The following is a 26,288-nucleotide window of genomic DNA, read 5'->3' as shown; positions in this document are numbered from 1 at the left end:
ACTTAAATAATATGAACTGATGGACACGAATATTTCAACAATATTGTAAATAACATAACACACTTCATAATTCCCGGTCAATAAGTAGATAATGATAAAAAAAAAAAATCCGTACATATAAGACAATTCCGTTAATCAAAATCTCATCCAAAGCATGGCAAAATCGAGAATGATAGGCCTATTACTTACCCATTTTACTGGGCGCGTAATAAACCTAGGTAAAATTTGACCAGCTGACGGAGCTCGATGACGAATGTTCCAAATTTCAAGTTCCTACCTTGAAAACACTGTCTACTGAAGCACTTTTAGTCTCAGGCTTTTTCCCCAAACCAAAACATAAGCCAATTTCCACTTGAAAGTGAGGGTACAACTTCAAAGTTGATTTTCTCCAAAGTTTTCAAAGAATGCGAATTTCTGTTTTCGACTGAAATAGATAGAAGACATGTTAAACTACCGTTTGAAACAAAAATTATACCTCTATGGTCAAAATTGGCTGAGTTATGGCCATTTTAGCGCGGGGGTGGGGGTCGGCAGGCAGACGATACAGTCTTTATACAATCTAGTGGCAGCGGTCCAGGTGAAGACCAAATCTTTGACAGGCTGCCGTTCGAATATTATCAGAGATGGAAAGCTGGAATTTGCACTGCAGGTCCGGACCAATCTGAAGTTGTACTGTTGTAAATTTCAAGTTCCTACCGTGAAAACTCTGCCAGTTGCAGCACTTTTGGTCTCAGACTTTTTCCCCAAACCAAAACATAAGCCAGTTTCCACTTGAAAGTGAGGGTACAACTTCAAGATCGATTTTCTCCAAAGTTTTCAAAAAATGCGAATTTGTGTTTTCGCCTGAAAGAGGTAGAAGACATGTTAAACTACCGTTTGCAACAAAAATCATACCTCTAGGGTCAAAATTGGCTGAGTTATGGCCATTTTAGCGCTGGGTTGGGAGTCGGCAGGCAGCCTATACAGTCTCTATACAATCTAGTGGCAGCGGTCCAGGTGAAGACCAAATCTTTGACAGGCTGCCGTTCGAAAACTATCAGAGATGGAAAGCTGAAATTTGCACTGCAGGTCCGGACCTATCTGAAGTTGTACTGTTGCAAATTTCAAGTTCCTACCGTGAAAACTTTGCCAGTTGCAGCACTTTTGGTCTCAGACTTTTTCTACAAACCAAAACATAAGCCAGTTTCCACTTGAAAGTGAGGGTACAACTTCAAAATTGATTTTCTCCAAAGTTTTCAAAAAATGCGAATTTGTGTTTTCGCCTGAAAGAGATAGAAGACATGTTAAACTACCGTTTGCAACAAAAATCATACCTCTAGGGTCAAAATTGGCTGAGTTATGGCCATTTTAGCGCGGGGGTGGGGGTCGGCAGGCAGCCTTTACAGTCTCTATACAATCTAGTAGCAGCGGTCCAGGTGAAGACCAAATCTTTGACAGGCTGCCGTTCGAAAACTATCAGAGATGGAAAGCTTGAAAGTGAGGGTACAACTTCAAAATTTCAAGTTCCTACCGTGAATACTTTACCAGTTGCAGCACTTTTGGACTCAGACTTTTTCCCCAAACCAAAACATAAGCCAGTTCCCACTTGAAATTGATGTGCAACTTCAAAGTTGATTTTCTCCAAAGTTTTCAAAGAATGCGAATTTCTGTTTTCGACTGAAATAGATAGAAGACATGTTAAACTACCGTTTGAAACAAAAATTATACCTCTAGGGTAAAAATTGGCTGAGTTATGGCCATTTTAGCGCGGGGGTGGGGGTCGACAGTTGCAGCACTTTTAGTCTCAGACTTTTTCCCCGAACAAACACATAAGCCAGTTTCCACTTGAAATTGAGGTGCAGCTTCAAAGTTGATTTTCTCCAAAGTTTTCAAAGAATGCGAATTTCTGTTTTCGACTGAAAAAGATAGAAGACATGTTAAACTACCGTTTGCAACAAAAATCATACCTCTAGGGTCAAAATTGGTTGAGTTATGGCCATTTTAGCTCGGGGGTGGGGGTCGACAGGCAGCCTATACAGTCTCTATACAATCCATTTGCAGCGGTTGAGTACAAGAGCAAATCTTTGACAGACTGCCGTTCGAAAACTATCAGAGATGGAAAGCTGGAATTTGCACTGCAGGTCCGGACCCATCTAAAGTTGTACTGTTCCGAATGTCAAGTTCCTACCGTTGAAACTCTGCCAGTTGCAGCACTTTTAGTCTCAGACTTTTTCCCCAAACCAAAACATAAGTCAGTTTCCACTTGAATTTGGAAGCAACTACAAAATCGATTTTCTCCAAAGTTTTCAAAAAATGCGAATTTGTGTTTTCGCCTGAAAGAGATAGGATACATGTTAAACTACCGTTTGCAACAAAAATCATACCTCTAGGGTCAAAATTGGCTGAGTTATGGCCATTTTAGCGCGGGGGTGGGGGTCGACAGGCAGCCTATACAGTCTCTATACAATCCAGTTGCAGCGGTTGAGAAGAAGAGCAAATGTTTGACAGGCTATCGTTCAAAAACTATCAGAGATGGAAAGCTGGAAATTGCACTGCATGTCCGAACTCATCTGAAGTTGTACTGTTCCAAATTTCAAGTTCCTACCGTGGAAACTCTGACAGTTGCAGCACTTTTAGTCTCAGATTATTTCCCCAAACCAAAATATAAGCCAGTTTCCACTTGAAATTGAGGGTGCAACTACAAAGTTGATTTTCTCCAAAGTTTTCAAAGAACGCGAATTTCTGTTTTCGACTGAAATAGATAGAAGACATGTTAAACTACCGTTTGCAACAAAAATTATACCTCTAGGGTCAAAATTGGCTGAGTTGTGGCCATTTTAGCGCGGGGTGGGGGTCGACAGGCAGCCTATTCAGTCTCTAAATAAACGACTTAAAAAAAGTTTCCACTTGAAATTGAGGGTGCAACTTCAAAGTTGATTTTCTCCAAAGTTTTCAAAAAATGCGAATTTCTGTTTTCGACTGAGATAGACAACATGTTAAACTACCGTTTACAATAAAAAATTTACCTCTCAGGTCAAAACTGGCAAGTTATGGCCATTTTAGCGAAGGGGTGGGGGTCGACGGGCAGCCTATTCAGTCTCTAAATAAACGACTTAAAAAAGGGTGTTGGATCAGGCCGTGCATATTAAGGGTTATTTCTAGGCCTGTTAAACCTAGTTTTTAGTGGCCTACTGGTTTTAGCACTTGCTCGTCAACGTTGAGGTCGTGGTCTCGCAAGCAATGTATAAATCTTTTATGGGCCCTTGAACAAAAAAATAGCTACCCCAAAGTTTCCGAGCAAGTGTGAAAACCATCAGTGAGACCAGTAACAGTTGGGGTTAACTAGGTTTTAGATGTGAGAGTATTTGCTCAGTTAAGAGTATACATCGTTTCTAATACATGTATAATAAAAAAAAATAGCGATGCCATCGTAATACGCCCACATTTGTAATGGCAGCTAATTTGTCATGGATGTTGATAAGTGTTGTCAGTAAATGAATGTTTCTGAGAGTGAAATGTTCATATTTCATGGGTTTTGTTTACAGCTTACAATTCAAGAACAAGGGCAATAACTCAAATATTTTTCGATTCATCTGATTTTCAAAAGTGTTCATCCTTGGGTGATTACAAACACTCACACCAAGTTTCGACAAAATCCATCACGAAACCAGCTCTCTATCGTGTTCACAAACAATTCAAGAACAAGGGCAATTACTCATAGTAAATATTTTTCGATTCATCTGATTTTCAAAAGTGTTCATTCTTGGGTGATTACAAACACTCACATCAACTTTCGTCAAAATCCATCAAGAAACCAGCTCTCTATCATGTCTACAAACAATTCAAGAACAAGGGCAATAACTCATAGTAAATATTTTTCGATTCGTCTGATTTTCAATAGGGTTCATCCTTGGGTGATTACAAACACTCATACTAAGTTTCGTCTAAATCCATCACGAAACCAGCTCTCTTTCGTGTCCACAAACAATTCAAGAACAAGGGCAATAACTCATAGTAAATATTTTTTCGATTAGTCTGATTTTCAATAGGGTTCATCCTTGGGTGATTACAAACACTCACACTAAGTTTCGTCAAAATCCATCACGAAACCAGCTCTCTTTCGTGTCCACAAACAATTCAAGAACAAGGGCAATAACTCATAGTAAATATTTTTCGATTCGTCTGATTTTCAATAGGGTTCATCCTTAGGTGATCACAAACACTCACACCAAGTTTCGTCAAAATCCATCAAGAAACCAGCTCTCTATCGTGTCGACAAACAATTCAAGAACAAGGGCAATAACTCATAGTAAATATTTTTCGATTCGTTTGATTTTCAATAGGGTTCATCCTCAGATGATCACAAACACTTACACCAAGTTTCGTCAAAATCCATCAAGAAACCAGCTCTCTATCGTGTCCACAAACAATTGTAGACAGACAGACAGACAGAGACAGACAGGGGCGTATAAAAACTGACAAATACTTTAGTCTACATCGCGTTCACAAGCAGATTAGTGTATTTCTTTCCTATCTAACATGAAATATGGCATTACAAAATTCTGTCAGATATAGCTGTATTTTTATCGTTTGTTTATCTTTTATTTGTAAACTTTGATATATGAACCAAATACTAAAACTATGATAACTGAAGTAAAATTGTACTTTCAGATGTTTTTGAAATAAATGTATAACTTTACATAGTCTTGCTGATTTTTGTTATTAGACATCATGAAAAAGGTGAGTCGTCAATGTTAATTCAAACAAGGTTAATTATGGATATACGTGGATAAAAACCCACAAAATTTCTGCAGTAAGCTGTTAGCAGTATTACTGTTTATCTTAGCTGAGTAATTCCCATTTCTGAGACCAAGGAACGACTGACCTCCTGAACTGGTGAACCATGGCTTTAAGGAATATTACCTCTTAGAATGAACATAAGATTTAGATTTTCAAACTTGGCTAATCTTTGGACATACCCAGTGCCATAACTATACAACAGAATCCCTCTATAATATAATAAATCTATAAAACTAAGTAATTATCCTTCAATAACTTAGATCCTTAATAACGTTTTTTTATGAATTTATACATATACAGGGATTCTGTTGTCTATTTATGACACCAGTCCACAGGTGAATACATACGTATACCTATATTGATTCAAGCCCGTAAAGAGACTTGATTGTTCGGAGGGGCAAGTAATATATCCGGAGGGGCAATGGTGTATGGTGTAGCAATAGTGGAATTGGTCAATTGTCAGAACTACTGCGGGGGTCAATCCATGTTTAGGAGGGGCACACCCTTGCCCCCTGTAGCTACGGGCGTGTATTGATCAAGTTTGTGCATGTGCAATTTAACAGGTAATATCTCTTTAACACATAAATATGCACACTTGTGTTTGTTTGACTTTTGCACTTCCATAACACACAGACGGAAACATCAGGTTTTCAAATTTATTTATTCAATGCATCTATCTATTTTTCGAATTAGATCAACTAATACTGGAAATATTTTTAAAAAGACTAAAGAAATTTGAATCTAACCTATAAATAGAACAAGACAGTGTTTATGCAGGCGCGAGAATAATTTTTGCTGAAACATAGCGGACGAAAATAACATTTCTGACGTGAGTCGTGTGGTATGGTCTATCAATGAAAACATGTAGTGGAATGCCGAATTTTGGCCCATTGTCAGAAATGTTTGAAGAGTTAATTTTAAGTCAGAACGTCCTACAATTAAAACTGCGTGTTTGGTTTAAGAATGGCTGGTAAGTAGAAATTCTTTAACACATTTTTCTAATAATCGGTACCACTAGGGAATTACGTTAGCTATAAGTTTGTCCAGTTGGTAATCGTATGGAAGATATGATATACTAACGTAAGTAATAACAACATCACTATTATATAGATAAATCAGGTGTATATATTTAGCTTGAAGGAAAAGGTCAGATACGCCATTTTTATGTAGAATTAAGTAATTATATTTTCTGTAGGGAATATAATGGGGTTTTACGTCCTGTTTGTATGCCATGTTTAGGATACCGAAGGTTGACAATGTCATCCAATATGTAATAAAGGAATTCCACTTCAGTAGGGGATCTTTACACAACCTGTGGCATATGGAAACCAGGATGATTGTCAGATGAGCGGTATTATTTGCATGTATAATAAATGGGGCCGTTTCACTGTGTATGTTCCTTATGTCATGATGTAAAATAAATCCCGAACACAAATTACACAATTCAATTACAAATATCGAGATCAAAGTTTATTCAAAAGGGGAATGTATGCTGGTTTCAACAAATTGTTCAAATTCATTCTGCTTTTTCACACCGATTTTCAAATTTTTTAAAACAATTTTTAAAACATTCTTGGTTTCAGCTTCAACTCTGCCTCTGGACTATCACATAGTTTTTTATAATATTCAATTCAAATCGGCAAATTCTAACCCTTTAACGTTATTTTGATATCGATATTTCACTATCTTACACCTGCCAAAATATGTTGTGGTTATATCTCTATTTGAGAGAAGAGAGCCATATAAATTCCGTAGAATGAATTTCATGACTCATAACAACTGCTTCTAGTTAAAATATTTAAGTTGGATGCTAACAGGCTAACAAAAGCACCATTTAAAAGTATCCATCGCTTACATCCTTGTAAACTTGTTTACCAACTGAAAAAGTTCCGTCGCAGACAACTATTTCATAGTGAATATCAAACGTCGTGTTTGATGGAGTACATCGCCTAAAGTGACGAGCCCTAATGCTTAGAGGCAGTAGATATTAATGTTTGTCTTCGGTTATACCAGCATTGAAGTTTATGATGACTGAATTTTGGCAATGCCTCTTTAACAGTTAATTAATACCCACTGTTATTGTATATAAGAAAGTTATATATTAAGTGATAGCTAGTTATAATGACGTTGGTTAATTAAGATATACAATACGGTATCTAATTAGCCTGCTGGGTAATTAGAACATCTTAACAGATTAGCTTAAAGAAACTCACAATATTTATATATCACCAATCTACTTCGAAATCCGATACTTCTCTTAACAAAAACCTGAAATATCAATGTTTCTTGCTGTTCATGTCTGCAACGTGTGTCCACTTGTTCGTTTCCGGATAAATGACAGTTGAACATCCGCTTAAAGCAGATGTTGATATCTCAGGGAAAGTAGTTGTTGGCAGTCGTGGTAGTTGGTAGTAGGATCAGGGTCATTTGGTAGACTGTTGGTTTGATAGTTGATAAAAATCGGTGATCAGTCGCTTGTCCGTGAAACTATCATTAAAATTATACACTCGATAAAGCATACCAGTCCTATCAACAACCCTTGGTAAATTGGCTGGAGCCTCATATGATAACTTAGTTTTATTGCATTTTGATGATTGGATTATTGCCCAATTGTCAACAACTAGACGTATGGGCAAACATTCCTTTCTGCGGCACAGAAACAGAACCTTGTTCATGACTTACGCTGGCATTATCTTACTATTCTATGCTATATAAGCTTAGTTATGGTTAACAGATTTGATCAGGTTTTGCTGAACGCAGATGGTTAGGGTTTCAACATTGTGTTTCTATTTGACACATTCCTGGTATTTTTTCAGATAAACCTATGGAAGATCCAGTAACAGCCAAATTAAAAGAAATATATAAAAGACACTTCCAAGAAGTACGTGGGAAGTCGTGTGATTTGGAAAGATCTCTACCATTACGAGAACCTTTCTATTGTTTAAAGAGAGTACCACGCTTTGATGTCCGTACAGACCTCCATACAACCACAGATCCAGCTTATGTCCCCCTGGCCAGGTAAATAATAAAAGCTGTTAGCCAGGCAACTCCATGATGCAATGTCAGAGTAGCTAATGATTTTAAAGCTGTCGTGCCCCAGTGAGTTGGCATCATCTGGTTATTCCGAAGGTACAGAATATCTTCCTCAAAACAAGAGTTTTTACAAATGACATCCATGAAATGACGAGATCCTCGTTATTTTTTTGGTATTTTGACAAATCAGCATCAATTATAAACACAGAGCATTTGATTTGTCCAATACAAGCAGTCAGAAACATTAAAATGTCGCAAGATCATGGATGGTAACTGGAGTCCACCGTAAAAAAAGACAAAGAGAATTGCATTTCAGTCCTTCTAATGAGACTGAGACGTCGTGTATGAGGCATATAAATTCAATTAATGGATTATTATTAACGTTTTCTAATTTTCAGGACTGACAGTGTGTCAATAGATGACCTGACGTGGAAATTACCAGCTTCGTGTCGAAAGTTACTAATTGAAGGAGATGACGGTACTGGCAAAACCATGATGTGTTTCCGGTTACTACATGATTGGTACGAAATGAGACGGAAATACCCGATGATGCCCGAACATGTCGTATACGTAAATTGTTCCCAGTCTTTTGATGGTCTGACCTATAACTCCAATCAATATAAAGAACAAGGACTTTTTGAAATCATTTCACAGAGTGTGTTTTCACAGATAATAAACTTTACCACGGATGTGAGTGTCACCTTTGATGATATACAGTGTTGGCTACTCACCAACGCTAACAAGGTGGCGCTGATCATAGATAACGTCTGCCTAACGTCGCCACTGTTTTATCATGCTTGTCACTTAGTCAAGGACAGACAACTCGTATTTGCTCGACTTTTGGTATTCACTAAACCCGGGCTACTAACAAAGGTAAATTTTGATTGTTTGTTTTATTCCTATGGTCTGACTGTTAGTTACAGTCATCGAGTATTCATGAAGCATTTGTCAAAACAATATGGCGAGATTGAACGAGTTGTGACGTCCATCTTAGATCACGATCCAACAATGGAGCTCTTCAGAAATCCATTAGCTTGTTCATTGCTAGGAAATTATATGGAACTCTTTCTATGGGACAATGGAATGGATATACCCTCTCCAAGATGTCGATTAGATCTTCTAGAAGCCCTGATACACGTGTCAACATCTAATTTGATCACGTCAGGGCGTACCTTTAAAGCAACATGTACAGTAAGTGAAGTGAAAAGGTTTGTAGACATGTTGGAAAGATTGGCATTTGATGCGATTCAAACTGGATCAAGTTTTATTGATAAACGAGTGCTACCATGTTGTTTACAGGATCAACATATTTGTGACCTACACTTCGTATACGAGGTCCATGGATTTGAAAATGGTTCGATGCTGGTAGGATTCACAAGTAGGTGCTTTAGAGATTATTTTGCGTCTTGTTTTATGTGTAAGCGATTAGAGTCTTTCAGATCCGGGAATTTCGATGACGCGTTTCACAAAGAAGTTTTATCCCATCGATACTCCTCGCTGTGGAGTTTTTGTGCCAGATCTTTCTACAGTGACAGGAATTATCGATTATTATCGTGGTTAATCGGATCCTTATTGGAAAAGGCTAGGTCTCAATATACTCATTCCAACATCAACGACAACAAAACTACCAGAAGTGGCTTGAAACATCTCAATCGAGTTCTGACCTGCTTGAAGGAGACTGACTTTGAAGAACATCTCACTCACAGAGTATGTTCTGGATTCCCGGTGATTATGGAGATATCCTGTAACCACTGTCCTAATGAAACTTTACAAAACTTCATATCCCTGTGCTCTGTGTCTTCACCATGCTGCCAGGAGATCAATGTGTACTGGGATCGGCTCAACTTTGAAAAATCTCTCAGTTCCTCTTTATCCACAGCTTTGAATAAACTACAGTATTTAACGGGTATGGTAGTTCGAGCAACCAGCATTGACGACACCGACCAATTTGTGAGATTCATTTGTGGAATATTTGAAAACCATCGTTCTTTGGAAAGTCTGACAATCGGTGGACCAATTAATGCTGTTCACAATATCAGTTTAGCTGAACGTAAAAATATTTTGAAAGTCTTCTCAAATCCGAACCTGGTCGTTCAAAAGCTTGTTTTGGAAAACTTTAACTATCATTACCGTACTTCCTATGTTCTGAATTGTTGGCCTCCCATCTTTGAAGCAATTTATTTCAGAAAGTGCAGTCTGGACTCCGCGGGAAAGGCTATTTTGAGATTAACTGAAAACGCGAATCAATTTCAAGAAATAGCTATCGAATATAGTGCTTGTCCACCCAAAACGTTAATCCTAGTCTTTTCTGGTATCAGAAATTGTCATTTTCTACGGGTGCTGAGACTGAACTTCCTGTGTACCAATAGAATTGTTTCGATGGTGTATGCCAAACATCCCAACTTTAAAACGTCTTTTAACGATACGGTCAGTTCAGCTTTATATGATGTATTACGATCTTTACCCAACTTGACAGAGCTCCAGTTATGCTATGATGGTATAGTTGACCAGAGCGCCAGATGGATATTTGCTGGAATGTGCCTTGCTCACAAACTCTCTTACGTGGATATGACTGGAAATAGCCTTACAGACGCTTCCGTTGAAGGTGTCCATACTGTTATTAATGCCAGCCCTGCACTTAAAACCTTGCTTCTTTGTGAAAATGCGTTCACCTCGACAGGTCGTAAGGGTATTGTGAAAGGCTCTCTCGATAAAAAGGATCTTCGATTAGGACTCTGATGTGATGTGATAAAAACCACACGTAGTAGAGCGCATAGTGCAACACATCACAACTGAAAAGATAAGTGGGGCGCCTCTTGGTCTAATGCTGAATATCTGTTGTGTATTATAAACTTGTGACAGTTATATTAGGTCTGTGATAGAAAATGATGTAATAATATACACCATTATATAGTTATTATCCAATTTTGTTATGTTATGTTTGTAATATTAGCTTTAAATTGTTCAAATATGACTATGTATGTTCTACCCAAATCCTGTTTCATAAAAGCAACCCTAAAGCCATCCAGAAGGGCTAAACTAAAACTTGTGCTTCGTGTGCACTTTTAGCTCATGAATCAATGTTCCGTTAAGTGTTTTTTTTTTGTGCGTGACTCCATTTCAAAAATTTCATTGAACAATGAATTAAAGAAGAATCTCGTCAGCTTCAACTACCAGAAACGAAACATCCAGATTCGCACAAATTCATTGCAAATAAACCGTAAGAACGATAATCGAGTACCACAAAACGTTGAATTTAATTCGATGCTATATCGTCTGCGATGAATAAATGGTTAACTCCCGATACGACCATCTGCACAATGTCAGGTAGGAAGGTAGGTGGCAAGTTCCAGCGGATGCTGATATCGCAAACTAGGTAGTTTTTGGTAGTCGTAGTAGTTGGTAGTTGGATTGATTCAAATTGAATGATTCTGCGCAAAATGTCAAGCTATTACTTCATCTTTTACCTTGACTGCAATAACCACTATTTTTGTATTACAGAATGACGGGGTTTGATTTGATATTACGCCAGCGAATACAGTCACTCTGATTGACTGTATTCGCTAACGTACATTCCAATCAAATCGCTGCATTTACAAACAACGGGGTACTAAAGTAGTTTTGAAAATGGATTTGACTTCTCAATTGTTAATGTTATTGACACGTCTGCATAGCTCATGATAATATTTGATTATCCGAGATATCCTGATAGGTCTCAACATCGCAATTAATAAATTCATACACAACTACATTTGAATAAATAAAAAAATTATTTAATTTTGCATAATTATAAGGGATAATAAGAAAAGTTATAATAATAATAATCATTATAAATAGGATTATATAAACCTTAAAGCTAGTGTGAAGACTAATTCCTTATCTGTCAAGACTGTTGGAGCTTGTCAAATCGGAGAAAACTATCATGGGTTTCTACAAATCGAAAAACAATTATCGTGTTTAAGAAATACTACCTCTCAGGATTAGAGCGAAAGATCTGTGTCTATTCCAACCTTTAATAGCGACATATGTCAGCTGGTGTGCAGTCCACAACTATCAAAATATCTATCAGAGGCTGGAAGAGAGGTAGATGTTTCGGACTAGGCTAAATTCAGTCTATATCCATCAGTGGATTTACCTGGTGTCAATACCATACATCAGGATCTCTCTAATGTTGATAAATGCATAAAACTATAAAACTAAGTGTTTTTCAATAAGTACTTGGTTAAATGGATATATTGTCATATACAGGGATTATTTCCAGGTAAGTCCACGGATGAATATACACTCTTACTGGCCGAAGTTGGAGACGGAAAGTTTTGACATTCGTGAGTGCGAAGAATAATGCTGAATAGTTATTTTGTCATATGGATACATCTGATAACCTTGCTGAAGGTTCCTTTGGGCAACTGAGATGCTTAAAACCAATGTGAACCAGTGTGCAAATATATATACAGACTATTACCGTAAGTGATCAACTGCAGCGGATGCCCAGAACAGAATGCCCATGACTGCAAGTATATTGCTTACTCCTCGTGCTTACCTAACTCTGTCACATATTCTAGTTCGTTTTGCAGTCTCATGATGCTATTATTTGCAGACTCTACCTCCGAAGTACAGTCATGTTGTATTTAGCTTCCTTCTTATAATTTAAGTGGCACCTATTGAACTCTATCTTATCTCAAAAGAATATGCCTATAGTTAAAGAAAGTGAGTGCACGTAGGTATAATGTCGGTACGAATTTTTGTTGTACCTAAAAACGTATCCCTTAATTTCAACATTAGCAGATTTAACAATAACTTAAAAAGAACATTAATTTACTCTATTTCTTTGATAGTCACCAATGTTAATAAACAAAATATAAGCAGGTTGGACTAATCCTGATCACTAATGGGTAATTTATCAAATGCCATTACCTTTGGCTTGAAAAACATAAAAAAAATCCCTATCAACCTGTGCTTGTCTTCACTGACCAACCTCTGTCAATAAGATCTATTGAGAGGTTAGATACATGGTCAACAAGTTTTAGGCCATCTTCACAATGTCAAGCTATTATGAACTGCGTCTAATACTTTGACTTCAATAGCCACTATTCTTGTATCACAGAAGTTTTAGATGAAGAGATTTGATTGGATTGTACTCAAAAGTAGAGTAGAGAATACAGCCAATCTGTGCCCCTGATTTCACGTGCAGCCAATTTGTTTACAGTTTTTCAGTCAAGGGCTCTGATTGGCTGTAATTGTAAGTGTACATCCAATAAAATCCTTACCTTAAATAGCATCTGTGAAACAAGAAAGGTGACTAATGCAGTCAAGGTATTAGACACAGCTTGTAATAAATTGACATAGTGAAGATGGTTTTAGACAAATTGGCATCTGACACTGAACAAAAAATACGGTAAAAAAATATTACTGACTAAAACAATAAATAAATTAATACTTAAATCACAGCAGTCAAACAATAACAACCAAGTTCCCATAAAGCAAAACAAATAAACAATGGGTGGGGTAATTTTACAAACTAAATGATAGGAAGTGGACAATATGATATCTGATACATAATCTAGTTTTCTGTTTGTAAAACTATCCAATCCAAAAATGGATGACCTTTGACACAATCAAGACCTTTATTACATGCCAAAGCACTGAAACTTCCTTTTTCAACTTTTTTGGATGTTTCATGCTCTCTACCTATACTTTCAACTTATGGTTTGTTAAATTTCAAGTCAACCATGGGTCGAATCTTAATTCTGAAAAGTGCTGATCTTAGTTTAAATTCAGCAAGTATTTAAATACTTTACACTAGTATTAAATTCAATTTTTCTTGATTCTGCCGATTCTTTTGAGGTACCATCAAATGATTGATAGAATTTCCAAACAATTTATACGACATACTATAAAAAAAAATATTACACTAAGAATTTTGAAAATGCTCTACCAGAGTAATAATTTCTGCATTTGTACAAAAACTAAATGTACTGTATACAGCTTTGGTTGTGTCAAAGGTTCCCCAGCAAAAAAAAAATTAAAAAGAAGAAATATCTTCAGGTATAATGATGTGAACAGATAATCTCAGATTTGATCCTGGTATAGGCATTAAGTCCCCAATCGCAGCCCCGAAAACAAGTTTTTCGGGCAAAAATCTCATAACTAGGTTAGAAATTCAGGTAATCTCAGATATCTTGCCTCTGCCACTGGGTAGAGGGAAATATATAGGTAACTTTGATTGGTCCTCTCTTTCACAACAAAATATTTCACAACATTTGATTGGTTAACTTATTACACAATATCAGTTATGGTATATGCTTCAGATTATACTGTACTTCTGCTGCTTTCAACTTCCCCCATTTTTTGTCCAGAAAAAACACCCTAATTTCACTAATGAGCACTTCCAATCATACATATTAAGTATCATTTAAATAGAAAATATGCATGTGTGGGAGAGTGCACTAAAAACAGAGGGGTGTATAATGGTTGGCACGCTATATCCATCCTAAAAAGTTGAAGATAAGTTTGATTCGTTTCAAACACTCCTTTTACTTGCTCTACCGTTCACTATCTTAAATGCCTGGGTTGCCTGAGACTAAATTGTCTAGAGACATAATGCAAAAGTAGTGAAGTGATTTCCTTAAGACTATTGAAGTTTAGGTAATTTGAAATGAGTTTTCTGACTCATTCTGCACCATGTGGGCTAATGAAGACAGGCAACACCATGCAGGGTGCAGTGATGGAAATTTTGCCAGGAACGCAGCATTAGCCTGCTCTTTTTCGATATCCAACTATTGAGTGATCTTAAAGTGTTATAAATAACTTGAAAAAATTATAAAACATTATGTAATAAATATGCTCAAGAAATATATTAGCATATTCTTGGTCATATCCAAACATACCTGGCTTATAATAGAAATACCTAATACCTCAAACTATAGTAGAACTGCTGTTTTGCATCTTTGTGTATGTCCATTAAAATGGTTATGTGTCCTAATTTTAATTTTAATATCAGCCATAAGGAAAAATTGAAGATTGGTGAAAATTTTGAAACTTTGTTGTTAAAAAATGTATACTGATAACAAAAGACTAAATGAGTAACCAAAACTCATGTATTATGTATTGGGAAAAAAAGATTTTGTGACACTCCACCTTTAATATCAGAGAACTAAAAGGTAAGAAGATAATCAAATAAGGTTAAAGGAAGCATAAAACCATCATCAAAATAATCAGCATCATCTGATATAATAGTACAATACTGTAGAATAACCTTCATTACATCTCCTACACTCCAATTCTTATTCTTTATAAACTCTATTACTTCTTCAAACTGAAAGTTAGAAATATCTTTCAAAGTTTTAACACAATAAATAACCTTATCTAGCTTCCATTAATAATTCTTACCCTTATGGTGCCTTTATCCCTTAAAGGTATACTACCTCTTAGGATGACCACAAAATTGAAATTTTAATCTTGGCCAAAATCAGTCTTTATTCATCAGTGGACTTACCTGGTGTCAAAATTATATGACAAAATCTCTCATCTAATTAATACAATAAATAAATTTTGAAACATACTTAGATGCTTTTTTCAATAATGACGTAGTTTAATAGATATACTGTCTCATATAGAGATTCTATTCTTTAGTTCTGTAAGTCCAACCGATGAATATATACTCTTATTAACCAAGTTTGGAGACTAAAATTCTAACAGTTAAATGTGGGCTGTGAAAGCTATTTTATTTGCTAAACAAGGCTTGACACATTCTATGAGACTTACCTTGACTAACCTAGGATCACCAAATATAAAATAGTGTAATGTTGGTGTGTGTACTATAGAAGCAGCCATCCACTGTAATAAACTCTTTAAATGAGGATCACCACGGAAAGCACCACATCCCCAATTACCAGTAGATATTAATCTTCCATTACTTATAAATTCCTATAAAACAGACATTAATACAGGAATCAAATTAGAGTGAAAATATTTGAATATTTAAATGGACTGATTAAGGATTTTTGGAGTTTGATTTGGGTCTTGAACATATGTTATAGTCTTTAGAAGTAATAAAAATATATGAAAATCTCAAACTAGAGATTTCTCTTTCTAATTCTATATATGGCAGAGTCTCAAGAAATGGCAAGTCATAATTTTAACTTTCAAACACAGATAATTCAGGATACACATAGACTTGAAGGGTGTAATTTCGACAGTAGCTGTGAACACTATTACTGATTAGTGAATTCTATGACAAAGTTACGTTTGGATAACAAACCTGTCAGAACCCTTGACAGAAAGACTGTTAACATTATGGCTAATCGATTAACAGATGAGGGCTCTGATTTTTTGTATTCCCAGCAAACAATCAAATCCAATTGCTGCATTTCCATGATTCAAGAAGTGTCTAATAAAGTCAAGGTATAAGATGCAGTTCCTAATAGCTTGACATTGTGAAAGAGGAATGAATAAAATCTTATTGCATCAACTTTTTTTCACACAAAATTCTTTTTAAATATTTCAAATTATATCGAATGGTTAACTTACATCAAGTTTATGTTTTGGTCGATAAAGTCGAGTCATTACATTTTTCATCAATTTTGCAGCCATTTGTTCAGCAAATTTTTCCACCACATGAATATTAATATCTAATGCATCATGGTAATCATCACAGGAATCATTTTGGAGGTCACTTAAGGAAAAGTCTGATCGGTAATTCGATAAGCTCATTAAATCTTTTGCATGATTTTTCAAAATAGAAAACGCAGAGTCTATCACATGCACACTTATTTCACTAGCATACTGTTCAATATCACGTATAGAGTCTTCTTCTAAATTAGCTTCCTGTTCACGATTGAGAATGATCACAGCTTCCTCCAAAACATTTTGTGCAATCATGTCTGCAAAGTCCACTATCTCATCTACACTATGATAGTTTTGCAATCGTTGATAATCTTCTTGAAATTCCACACCCACTCTCCTTGGAGGTGGAAACCACATGTACTCTGTGTCTGAGCTATCAGACCGAACCAACCTTGAATCTCTACTACGTCTACGGAAAGAATTTTGTCGAGGACTAGAAGGTGGTTCGTTTTTTGAGTCAAAGCTACTCCCTAAAAGTTCCATATCAAAACTGGCTAGCACCTGATCTTTAAAAGCACTTATACTACTTCTACGAGAACCAGTAGTACTGGAGCTGGGAGGTTTCTGAGAGATATTTAATGGTGGAATCGATGTATCTGCTTTCATTAACTCTTCAGCAAAATGAGATAAGACTGGATCTATAAAACCACAAGAACTTCTACGTCTTCCAGAAGGCACATCCCATGATCCTCGTCTTTTAGAATCTGCTTTGCAACGGTCAAAGTCCTCATCTGTTTTGGAAATTTTTCGATTTCGCTTATCCATATCACAGGCAGCTTTTTCGTTATCTAGAGCTTGTAAAGAACGTTCAACACTAATATGACATGGTTCACTGCTGCGTCTTTCATAACTCTTTGTATGCCGTTTGTTTTCAACCTTCAAATAGGCATTAGTAACCGTTTCACGACTAAGCTTTTTGGTTAATATTCCTAAATTTGTAGAGTCATTCCTTTTGCCTCTATCCTCCCGTTTACTAAAATTCGACCAAGGCAAAGGACTAGATTTGTCTTGTGCAAATGTAACACTATGTGAATGGTCCTTTGTTTTATTTTTTTCACTGAGTGAAGCAGATTCTTCAGATTTAATGCAATGATCATCTGACATTTGTGCTACATTTGAAGCATTAAAATCTTCCTCATCCAAACGGCTAGGAATGCTTTTAATAACCTTTTTCACAATATTAGCAGCTGCTTCATCCAGATTAAAAGTAACTGACACTTGTTGGTGTGCTTTTGCAGTGGCTGGCTGCCCACCTGATAAATAGATATCTGATGGAGACACTAAATCATCACTGTGATCAGAGTTCATGGATGAATTTCGAATTCTGTCAGTCCGATAATTGGGTTTTTGATCTGAAAATGGTCTATTATCAGAACATAATGATGATCCTGAAGAATCATAACCTGAAAGAAGTGAGGAGTTATGGTTGGTTTCGTCGGCTACAGAACTTATTGAAAGACGTGGTGGATTTGAATCTCCTGAACTTAGAGAGTCTCGACTGAGGTTTGGATCCCATCTTGTGTTTGGTTGACTTGTTATGTTTGAGTCCAATGAGTTTGCATTTTCCACATTTATTTCTGGTTGTTGTGAAACTTCAGCACTAGCTTGTAAGAAGGCATCTTGTACAATTCGATCAGCAAACCAGATATAAGATTCATCTGGGATTTTGGCTTTGTCCATGGACAAGGAATGTTCATTTGTGGAAGAAGAATCAAGGTTATTTTTGGCACCAAGTATGGATACAGCTTCTAAAACAGCATGAGTAAAAACTGATTTGAATAATTTCTCAGCCACTGCTTCAGCAATTGGTATTTCTTTGGCATCTTTGTCATTTTGCTCTCTTAATGCCTTTGGTTTGATAGCAGATGAAGGAGGACATATATCAAAGTCTTGAACTCCGGGCATCATGGAAGCAGCTTTACTTGTTCCTTCTTGCATCAAACATGATATGAGCTTTGCAGCAAAGTCGTTGATATTTTCGTAAGATTCTTCATGAATTGTCCCATGTTTGGATTTTTCGGATTTTATGTAAGACTCATATAATTCATCCAAATCACTACTAACATCAGAACTATGCTTGGTACTAGAACTACTCCGCCTTGAATTCACGTCACTCAAATTTGAACTCCGCCTTCTAATGTTATGTAACCAATCACCACATTCAGTATCAATTCCATCAAATATATTAGCTGATAATAAATGATTCTGATTGTTCAGCTGTTCTGTGGAACCAACTATGATCTGTCCATCACTTAATACTTCCTTTGGTGGTTCCATAATCTGCGTTTTGATCACCATATTACCAGCAGCTGCCATGAGCTCATTGTTACTGACTCTTTTGGCTTTCTTATGACTTTTATTTTTTTCCACGACTTCTCTGGTTGCTTGAGATAACAATCCTTGTAACATTTGACTGGCGTATTCAGAAATAATTCTTGGGCTCTGATCTGTAAAAACAAAAATAAAATTTAATGTGTAGTATTCGACCAGATGAAATATTTTGTTGTTGCAGTATTTTCAACTATTTCATGGCTTGGGGTACACGAAAGTCTCTGAAAATATAAACGTTAACAGTACACAAAAGTACAGGAAAATATTCAGGCAAAGAGAACACAAAAGTACATGAAAATATAAAAGTTAACAGTACACAAAAGTATATGAAAATATGCAAGGCTGAGAATGGACAAAAGTACATGAAAAATTTTCAGACAAAGAGAACACAAAAGTACACAAAACTGGACTCATTTAAGGACTTAGGTTCCTGAAAAAAAAATTCAGAAGTATGCTCTAGAATGTCTTGAATTTAATATCTAAGTTGAACATACCATCATCTGATGATTCTAACGCTGTATGAAAATCATCATCACTGGATGATCCATTCAATTTCTCTATATCATCACCATGGCAACTAAATAATGATTGTCCAGTGAAGCCTATTAATGCTTTGTTTACTTCACGTAATATAAATTTCTCTGTATACTGTAGTTTTTTAACTTTATTACGAAATGTTGTCGCATCAATACAACATATCAAATTATCTCCTTCCTCCTGTCAAAAAAAGATTTATAATTAACAATAGTGTATTTGTTCTATAAGGACTAAAGATGACAACATTTTACAGTATATAGTTAGGTAAATTTTGTCAGGACTTTGAATTTCCAACTTTAATCTTAAAAGGTCTTGGTTTGCCATTTTTGGGGGGTCGATTTGGGTCTTGAATATATGTTAATACCTGCAGAAGGAGTGTGTTTGTATTCTTCCTCCTTGTGATCAATTGAAAATAAAATTTATTATTCATGCATATCATGAGATATTTACCTGAGGCTCAAAATCTCCTTCAAAAGTGAAAGTAGAAGAATAACCAGAATGTTTAGAATATTGTTTATAACCAGATATAACAATAGCTTCATTATCTTCCATACATTCCATAAATAACTGTGATACTATTAACTCTGGACATTCTATAAATCTGATCTCTTCCTACAATATACAGAATACAATTAACTCTGGACATTCTATAAATCTGATCTCTTCCTACAATATACAGAATACAATTAACACTAGACATTCTACAAATCTCATCTCTTCCTACAATATACAGAATACAATTAACTCTAGACATTCTACAAATCTGATCTCTTCCTACAATATACAGAATACAATTAACTCTGGGCATTCTATAAATCTGATCTCTTCCTACAATATACAGAATACAATTAACTCTGGACATTCTACAAATCTCATCTCTTCCTACAATATGCAGAATACTATTAACTCTGGATATTCTATAAATCTGATCTCTTCCTACAATATACAGAATATTGTTAACTCTGGACATTCCATAAATCTCATCTCTTCCTACAATATACAGAATACTGTTAACTCTGGACATTCTATAAATCTGATCTCTTCCTACAATATACAGAATACTGTTAACTCTTGACATTCTATAAATCTGATCTCTTCCTACAATATACAGAATACTGTTAACTCTGGGCATTCTACAAATCTCATCTCTTCCTACAATATACAGAATACTGTTAACTCTGGGCATTCTACAAATCTCATCTCTTCCTACAATATACAGAATACTGTTAACTCTGGGCATTCTACAAATCTCATCTCTTCCTACAATATACAGAATACTGTTAACTCTGGACATTCTATAAATCTGATCTCTTCCTACAATATACAGAATACTGTTAACTCTTGACATTCTATAAATCTGATCTCTTCCTACAATATACAGAATACTGTTAACTCTGGGCATTCTACAAATCTCATCTCTTCCTACAATATACAGAATACTGTTAACTCTGGGCATTCTACAAATCTCATCTCTTCCTACAATATACAGAATACTGTTAACTCTGGGCATTCTACAAATCTCATCTCTTCCTACAATATACAGAATACTGTTAACTCTGGGCATTCTACAAATCTCATCTCTTCCTACAATATACAGAATACTGTTAACTCTGGGCATTCTACAAATCTCATCTCTTCCTACAATATACAGAATACTGTTAACTCTGGGCATTCTACAAATCTCATCTCTTCCTACAATATAAGCTTACGTGATATTATTAAACCAGGAAATCAAAAAACCACATCACTAGAGGAAGAATAATTTGATGTAAAGTTTGCCTACCTGAACTGCTCCTTTCCCTAGTGATCCTCCACCAATAAACTTATTAGCAAAGTCAATCTAGAGAATACCCAAAATATTGTTAAGTTACTTGATAACAAAACAGTGAGAATAAGGTTCAAAATTGTTCGACCCTCAATAACAATGAATGAATTCAGAAGAAGAATCAAAATCTTGGAATCATCCACAGAAAGAAAAGAAAACAAAACTTCCAGATTTGCATTTTAATCAGGTTGATGATTGCTTACTTTGATTTTGATCACATTAAGTAGTTGTCTTTTCATTTGACAAAAAGATCTATAAAACAAAACTGACCTCCATTGATTCAGGACCTATGTCTTCCAGGCTACCTTCATTATGTACTATAATGGGACACAACTCTTGATCACTAGTTAGATAATCTTCCATAACTGGAATCCTAGGTTCTTTTAAACACTAGAAAAAGAATTATTGATTTATTAAGTAAAACAATGGAAGATGATTTTGGTTAGTAAAAGTTGTTCCATAGATTTTTCCACATCAACTATCCTGAGATTGATTCCTTCCACTGTGACTTCTTGAATATATTTAAAATGAGTTCCCTTATTTTCATTGAAAATGAAAATGCTAATACTTATATGAATAGAAAGTAGAGGTGTTCTAATGACGTGAAAAAATACCAGTTTGTCCACAATTAATTTATTATTAGCTAAATCAGAAGAGATTTACCAACAGAATTTCCGAAGAGTGACCGATCAAGAAAGGTCAAAAAGTATTTTTTTATTTATCCAGACTGTACATACATGGACATTCATGATTGGTTAAAACTCTTAATTATATGCAAGAACATAATGATATGATTAAGAATATGTGATAATTCATAAGAAACAACCATTGATCAAATAGTTTGCTTAATTTGACACAAAAAAATAAGGAAACCCATCTTTAAGCGCGAAGAACTAAATCCTTGGACAAAAAGAAATTTCATGACAGGAATATTTGTCAGGTGAACAAGAGTCAAAAGTTCTGGATTGAAGCCATTGTTGTTAAAACAATATCAACTTACTTTACGTGTATAAGTGACAGTACCAATCCTGTCTCTCTCACTAGTTGTAACTTTATGAAAGTAATTGAGAATACACTGTAATTTACCTATCTGAGCTGGTCTGTAATAAAGATCAATTGATGTTATAGAGTTTAAAATAAAATATCAAATACATGCCTACAGGCTTATACATCACAATAATCAAAACAAATATCGTTCAATCAAAGGGTTTTATCTTGAAATAAATCGCACTCAATAAAAAAAGATTTACCTGGTTAATGTCAACACAACCTACAACCCTTAAAAATCTAAATTAAAGACAGTCTGTGTCAAGACAGTCTGATATCAGTTTGACTACCTGCATAAAGTATTTATTTTATAATTGCTCAAGAACTAATTTTCCACCAATTCTCTATATTTGCATCTTCCCTTCACAACCAGTCACTTCAGACAAACCTTGATAATATGAGGATAACATATCGAAATATCTTTTAATTTAAAATAAAAGGCTGATTCTGTGCCAAAGAGCCAAATTTGTTGTCCAGTTTTCCAAAAGTTAACAATACGTGTATTTCTTTTGGATCGAAGAGAAAGATACCAAACCCATAATTGAATGTACAAAATATATTTGTTTTGGGTTGGATGATCTTACTCAGCCATCATACAAAAATATAAAACAGAAAATGGCAAATTTGTATAGCTCCTAATTCTAAAATAAATTTTTTAAAGAAATACAGTTGTTTAATTTTAATGCCAAAACTAGTTAAAAAAAATTAAGAGTAAACTTTTTAGGTTCGTTATGCTTTTTGGTAGGTGTAAGAAAACTACTCTACGGTTTTAAGCAAAACACTTATTTGTAGAGAAATATGTCTCCTGCTTAATCCCAGGGTTTCAACTAATAATATTGAGTCTTTATAAGCCCAACATCAAAACTAGGTCAAACTGCTTAATTAACAATTAGTATGCTTCATTTTTAAAAAAAAAATTCAGTTTGATCAAGTAGATACATAAAAGTTAATAAAAAATTTCAGGTATAATTTACGACGTTTTTGATAAAGAAAAGAAGAATACCCCTTTAAGCAATGGTATTGCCTATAACGTCAAAGGTTTTATTGTAAAAATCAAATTTTCGTGGATAATAACCGTTAGTAATTCATTTCCTTTAACATAGAGAAATTAGTTTGTTGTTTCACACCTGAATGAGTTTAATATACTATATAATTATTGTTATTATACAGCTCTAGACAAATCACCCTTCCTATTATATGGGTCAGTAGTTATAACAAATCTTTTTTTATATTAGTTATAAACATGTATATTAACCATGTTTTTATTATTTCATGTTTCAACATAGACTTGACATGAGTGATGATGACAACCAAACTATACTTGTGCATGTCAGTACACAACACATAAAGGTGTCATCTAGACATACCAAACTAAAATATGGACAAGCCAGCAAGCAAATTAACACAATGGCCTGTGATATCACTGAGAATTTGTCAGTAAATATGTTAGAAATGAAATGAATTAGCCTTAGCCTGGTCTTTTTTTTGATCCCCAACTGTCTAGGGATCTTTATTGTCCCATTCGAATGACGAGATGCTTTTTCCTTGTCAGTCCTTCTTACCTATATCACTGACAGGGGGAAACCAGGTTTATAAATCTGAAGGTATTATCTCAGTCTGTGCCGGTATTGAACCCTGGCTTCCGGTTAGCAATAGAGTCTAACTCACTGAGCCACGGTGCCTTCCATAAATATGGTGGAACTACCATCAAATAGCACTTTAATTTGAAGAAATCAAAATAAAAATCTCTATGAAAATGGATTCTTAAATTAAAAGGATTGTAAAGAAGTTTTTTTATGTGTATTGGGACACTGATAGCATCAATTTGCACCATTCCAATTTTCAGACAGACATCTGTGGTTCCTGCCATTCCACCAAAACTAAGTGTTTGATGAAGTCACTAATCATGAAGGGCTTTATGTGGTATACAAAGATTTAGTGATGTCATCAAACACTTGGTTTTAGTGGAATTGCAGGAAGCACAGGTATAGTCCTAATTCTATTCATAAGATGAAAGTTACAAATAACTGTTCATTCAGCAAATTTTTCTTCTTGTGAAAATGTATGAACAAGGCAATCTGAATTCAATATTTCAACACATCATAAATTTGGAAAATATCCAATTAGTTTGAAAAAATTACTTTAATATTAAGAGGATATTTGCGAAAATTAAGTTTTTATCAAATGATATTTTTAATATCTCTGCCCTATTGGTAGTTTCTTGATGGGATTATCCAAAATTGAAACTGAATAATATGTTTATGAATTTTTTTCATGTCATTAGTTAAAAAAATATTATTTTATGCCAAAGGCTATTAAGATTTTTAAATAAAATATTTCACTGATTTATATAAAGATACCGATATGACCTTATAAAATATGAAAGTTTCTTTAATAAAAAATATATTCTTAAACTATTCAAATTCGTTTTGGTATTTACTAATTCTTAGCATAAGTATCCTATCAGCTCTCAAGGGTTATGTTAGATCCTAACTGGAGTGGTTGAATAAAATAAAGCTATTTTGTAAATATGAATATGTATGAAAATCATGAGTGCTAATATCATTGACTTCTAAGTCATTTACTTCATGATTCTAGGATAAAATACATCATCACAAATCAGGTTTTCCAATGGATTTTGGACAGTGGAGTAAAGGGTAACATGAAAGATCATCATATAACATGACAATGAAGACAATACTTACAATGGTAGATTCTTTAATAAAGAAATAAAGTTGACTTCATTTAGTTTTCCACTTTGATGTCTCTCTCTAGTAGAGTATAAAGAGAAAAATCCACAAGCTAATAAAGAGGCTATTAAACTTCTTGATAAAGTAGTTGTTGATTCTGAAACAAGTATAGCATAGATTACAGAGTGAATTCCAAAATGTCCTCACAACAACAATTTATTACACAGTAGGACTGATTGATATTAAATGCCTTGGTTTTTGGGCGTTGATTTGTTTCTAGAATACATGTAAATAGTCTTCAGAAGTTCTAGAACTTCACAAAACACCATATCATCCCTTCAAATATACCTCAAACTAGAAATTTCACTTGAAAGAGATGAGTCGTTTTTTTTAACTTTGAGTCAAATTTCGAAAGTGAGCCGTGAACACTATTACTGATTAGCTTAGCTAGAAAATTCCCATTTCTGAGACTAAGTTACAATTGGTCAAACAGATGGGGTCCTTTTATAATATAACTTGGAAAAATAACTCATCTCTACAATCTAAAAAAAACCCAACTCTTTCACCCTATTTGTAAGCATATGACAACATTACTTCTCAGGTTAATTTTTTTCTAAATAATTCCTGTACATTGACCTTTACCAGTGTTCTAATAATACATCACCTAAGGAATGTGGGTGGTTAATTGATTGTCAAGTACATGCACAATGTGTTTTTTTATTTTCTAATCATTCATGAATCGAATCACAGTTATTGTACGTTTTGATGAACCTTCCAATTTTCTACAAATATGCACACATATTCTTTTTCTTTGGAAAATGCAAATAAAAATTGTAAACTAAAAAAACAAAAAACATTTATTTACCTGTTTGTTGTTTTGAGAATTGTATATCAGTGGATGGGAAGGTCTCCAGATCAATAGCTAGCTGTGAAATAGCTGGCAAAAGTTCATGTATTATTCTAAGTCTCTCACTTTCATCAGTTTGCTTCAAAAAATTCCCAAAACCAAACCATATTGATGTATTTCCTTCTTTGGATCTTGGTTTTGAATGTCTTTTACTCCAAGAACTTAATTCACTAGCACCTGATTTCTCACTTAATTTATTTAATGCTGTAAGAACCTGATCTGTAGTACAGGTCTCTTTTACACATACATCTTGTAGAGAGAGCAATGCCTTTTTTACCAGACACCATGATGGTAGATGAATAGGTAACTGGACTAAATCTGAATTCATTTTGTTATCCTGAAGTTAAATAAGAAATATTTCACACTATAGTCAACTATATTTGTTACATTTTGTACTATCTGTATATATCAACCTTCAATTTGAACATCTGAGGTACTGTTCATGTACAATTTCATAACAATGAATGCACACAAACATGGTTCACAAACATTTAATATATACTTGTACTACAGT

The 26,288-nt window shown here is 34.8% G+C and overlaps 2 protein-coding genes across 2 annotated transcripts; one reads left to right on the top strand and one right to left on the bottom strand.

The window, feature by feature from the left end:
- Positions 1-5,735: 5,735 nt before the first annotated feature.
- Positions 5,736-9,802, top strand: LOTGIDRAFT_237386 (hypothetical protein; the record flags this gene model as incomplete). Its single annotated transcript, XM_009046706.1, has 5 exons — positions 5,736-5,749; positions 7,596-7,797; positions 8,211-8,685; positions 9,112-9,190; positions 9,692-9,802. Coding segments are annotated over exons 1-5 (873 nt in total), but the record flags the coding sequence as incomplete, so codon positions are not given.
- Positions 9,803-14,965: 5,163 nt separating this feature from the next.
- Positions 14,966-26,102, bottom strand: LOTGIDRAFT_170851 (hypothetical protein; the record flags this gene model as incomplete). Its single annotated transcript, XM_009046705.1, has 10 exons — positions 14,966-15,127; positions 15,577-15,738; positions 16,342-18,884; positions 19,263-19,485; positions 19,756-19,917; positions 19,976-20,889; positions 21,436-21,520; positions 22,131-22,230; positions 24,883-25,024; positions 25,733-26,102. The coding sequence occupies 10 exons, from the start codon at positions 26,100-26,102 to the stop codon at positions 14,966-14,968; spliced, it is 4,863 nt and encodes a 1,620-aa protein (XP_009044953.1).
- Positions 26,103-26,288: the final 186 nt, after the last annotated feature.

Source organism: Lottia gigantea (genome assembly GCF_000327385.1).
Source record: "Lottia gigantea unplaced genomic scaffold LOTGIsca_105, whole genome shotgun sequence".
In the NCBI taxonomy this organism is placed as follows: Eukaryota; Metazoa; Mollusca; class Gastropoda; family Lottiidae; genus Lottia; species Lottia gigantea.
The sequence above is the reverse complement of the archived record's forward strand: the minus strand, read 5'-3'. Positions and strand labels throughout refer to the sequence as shown.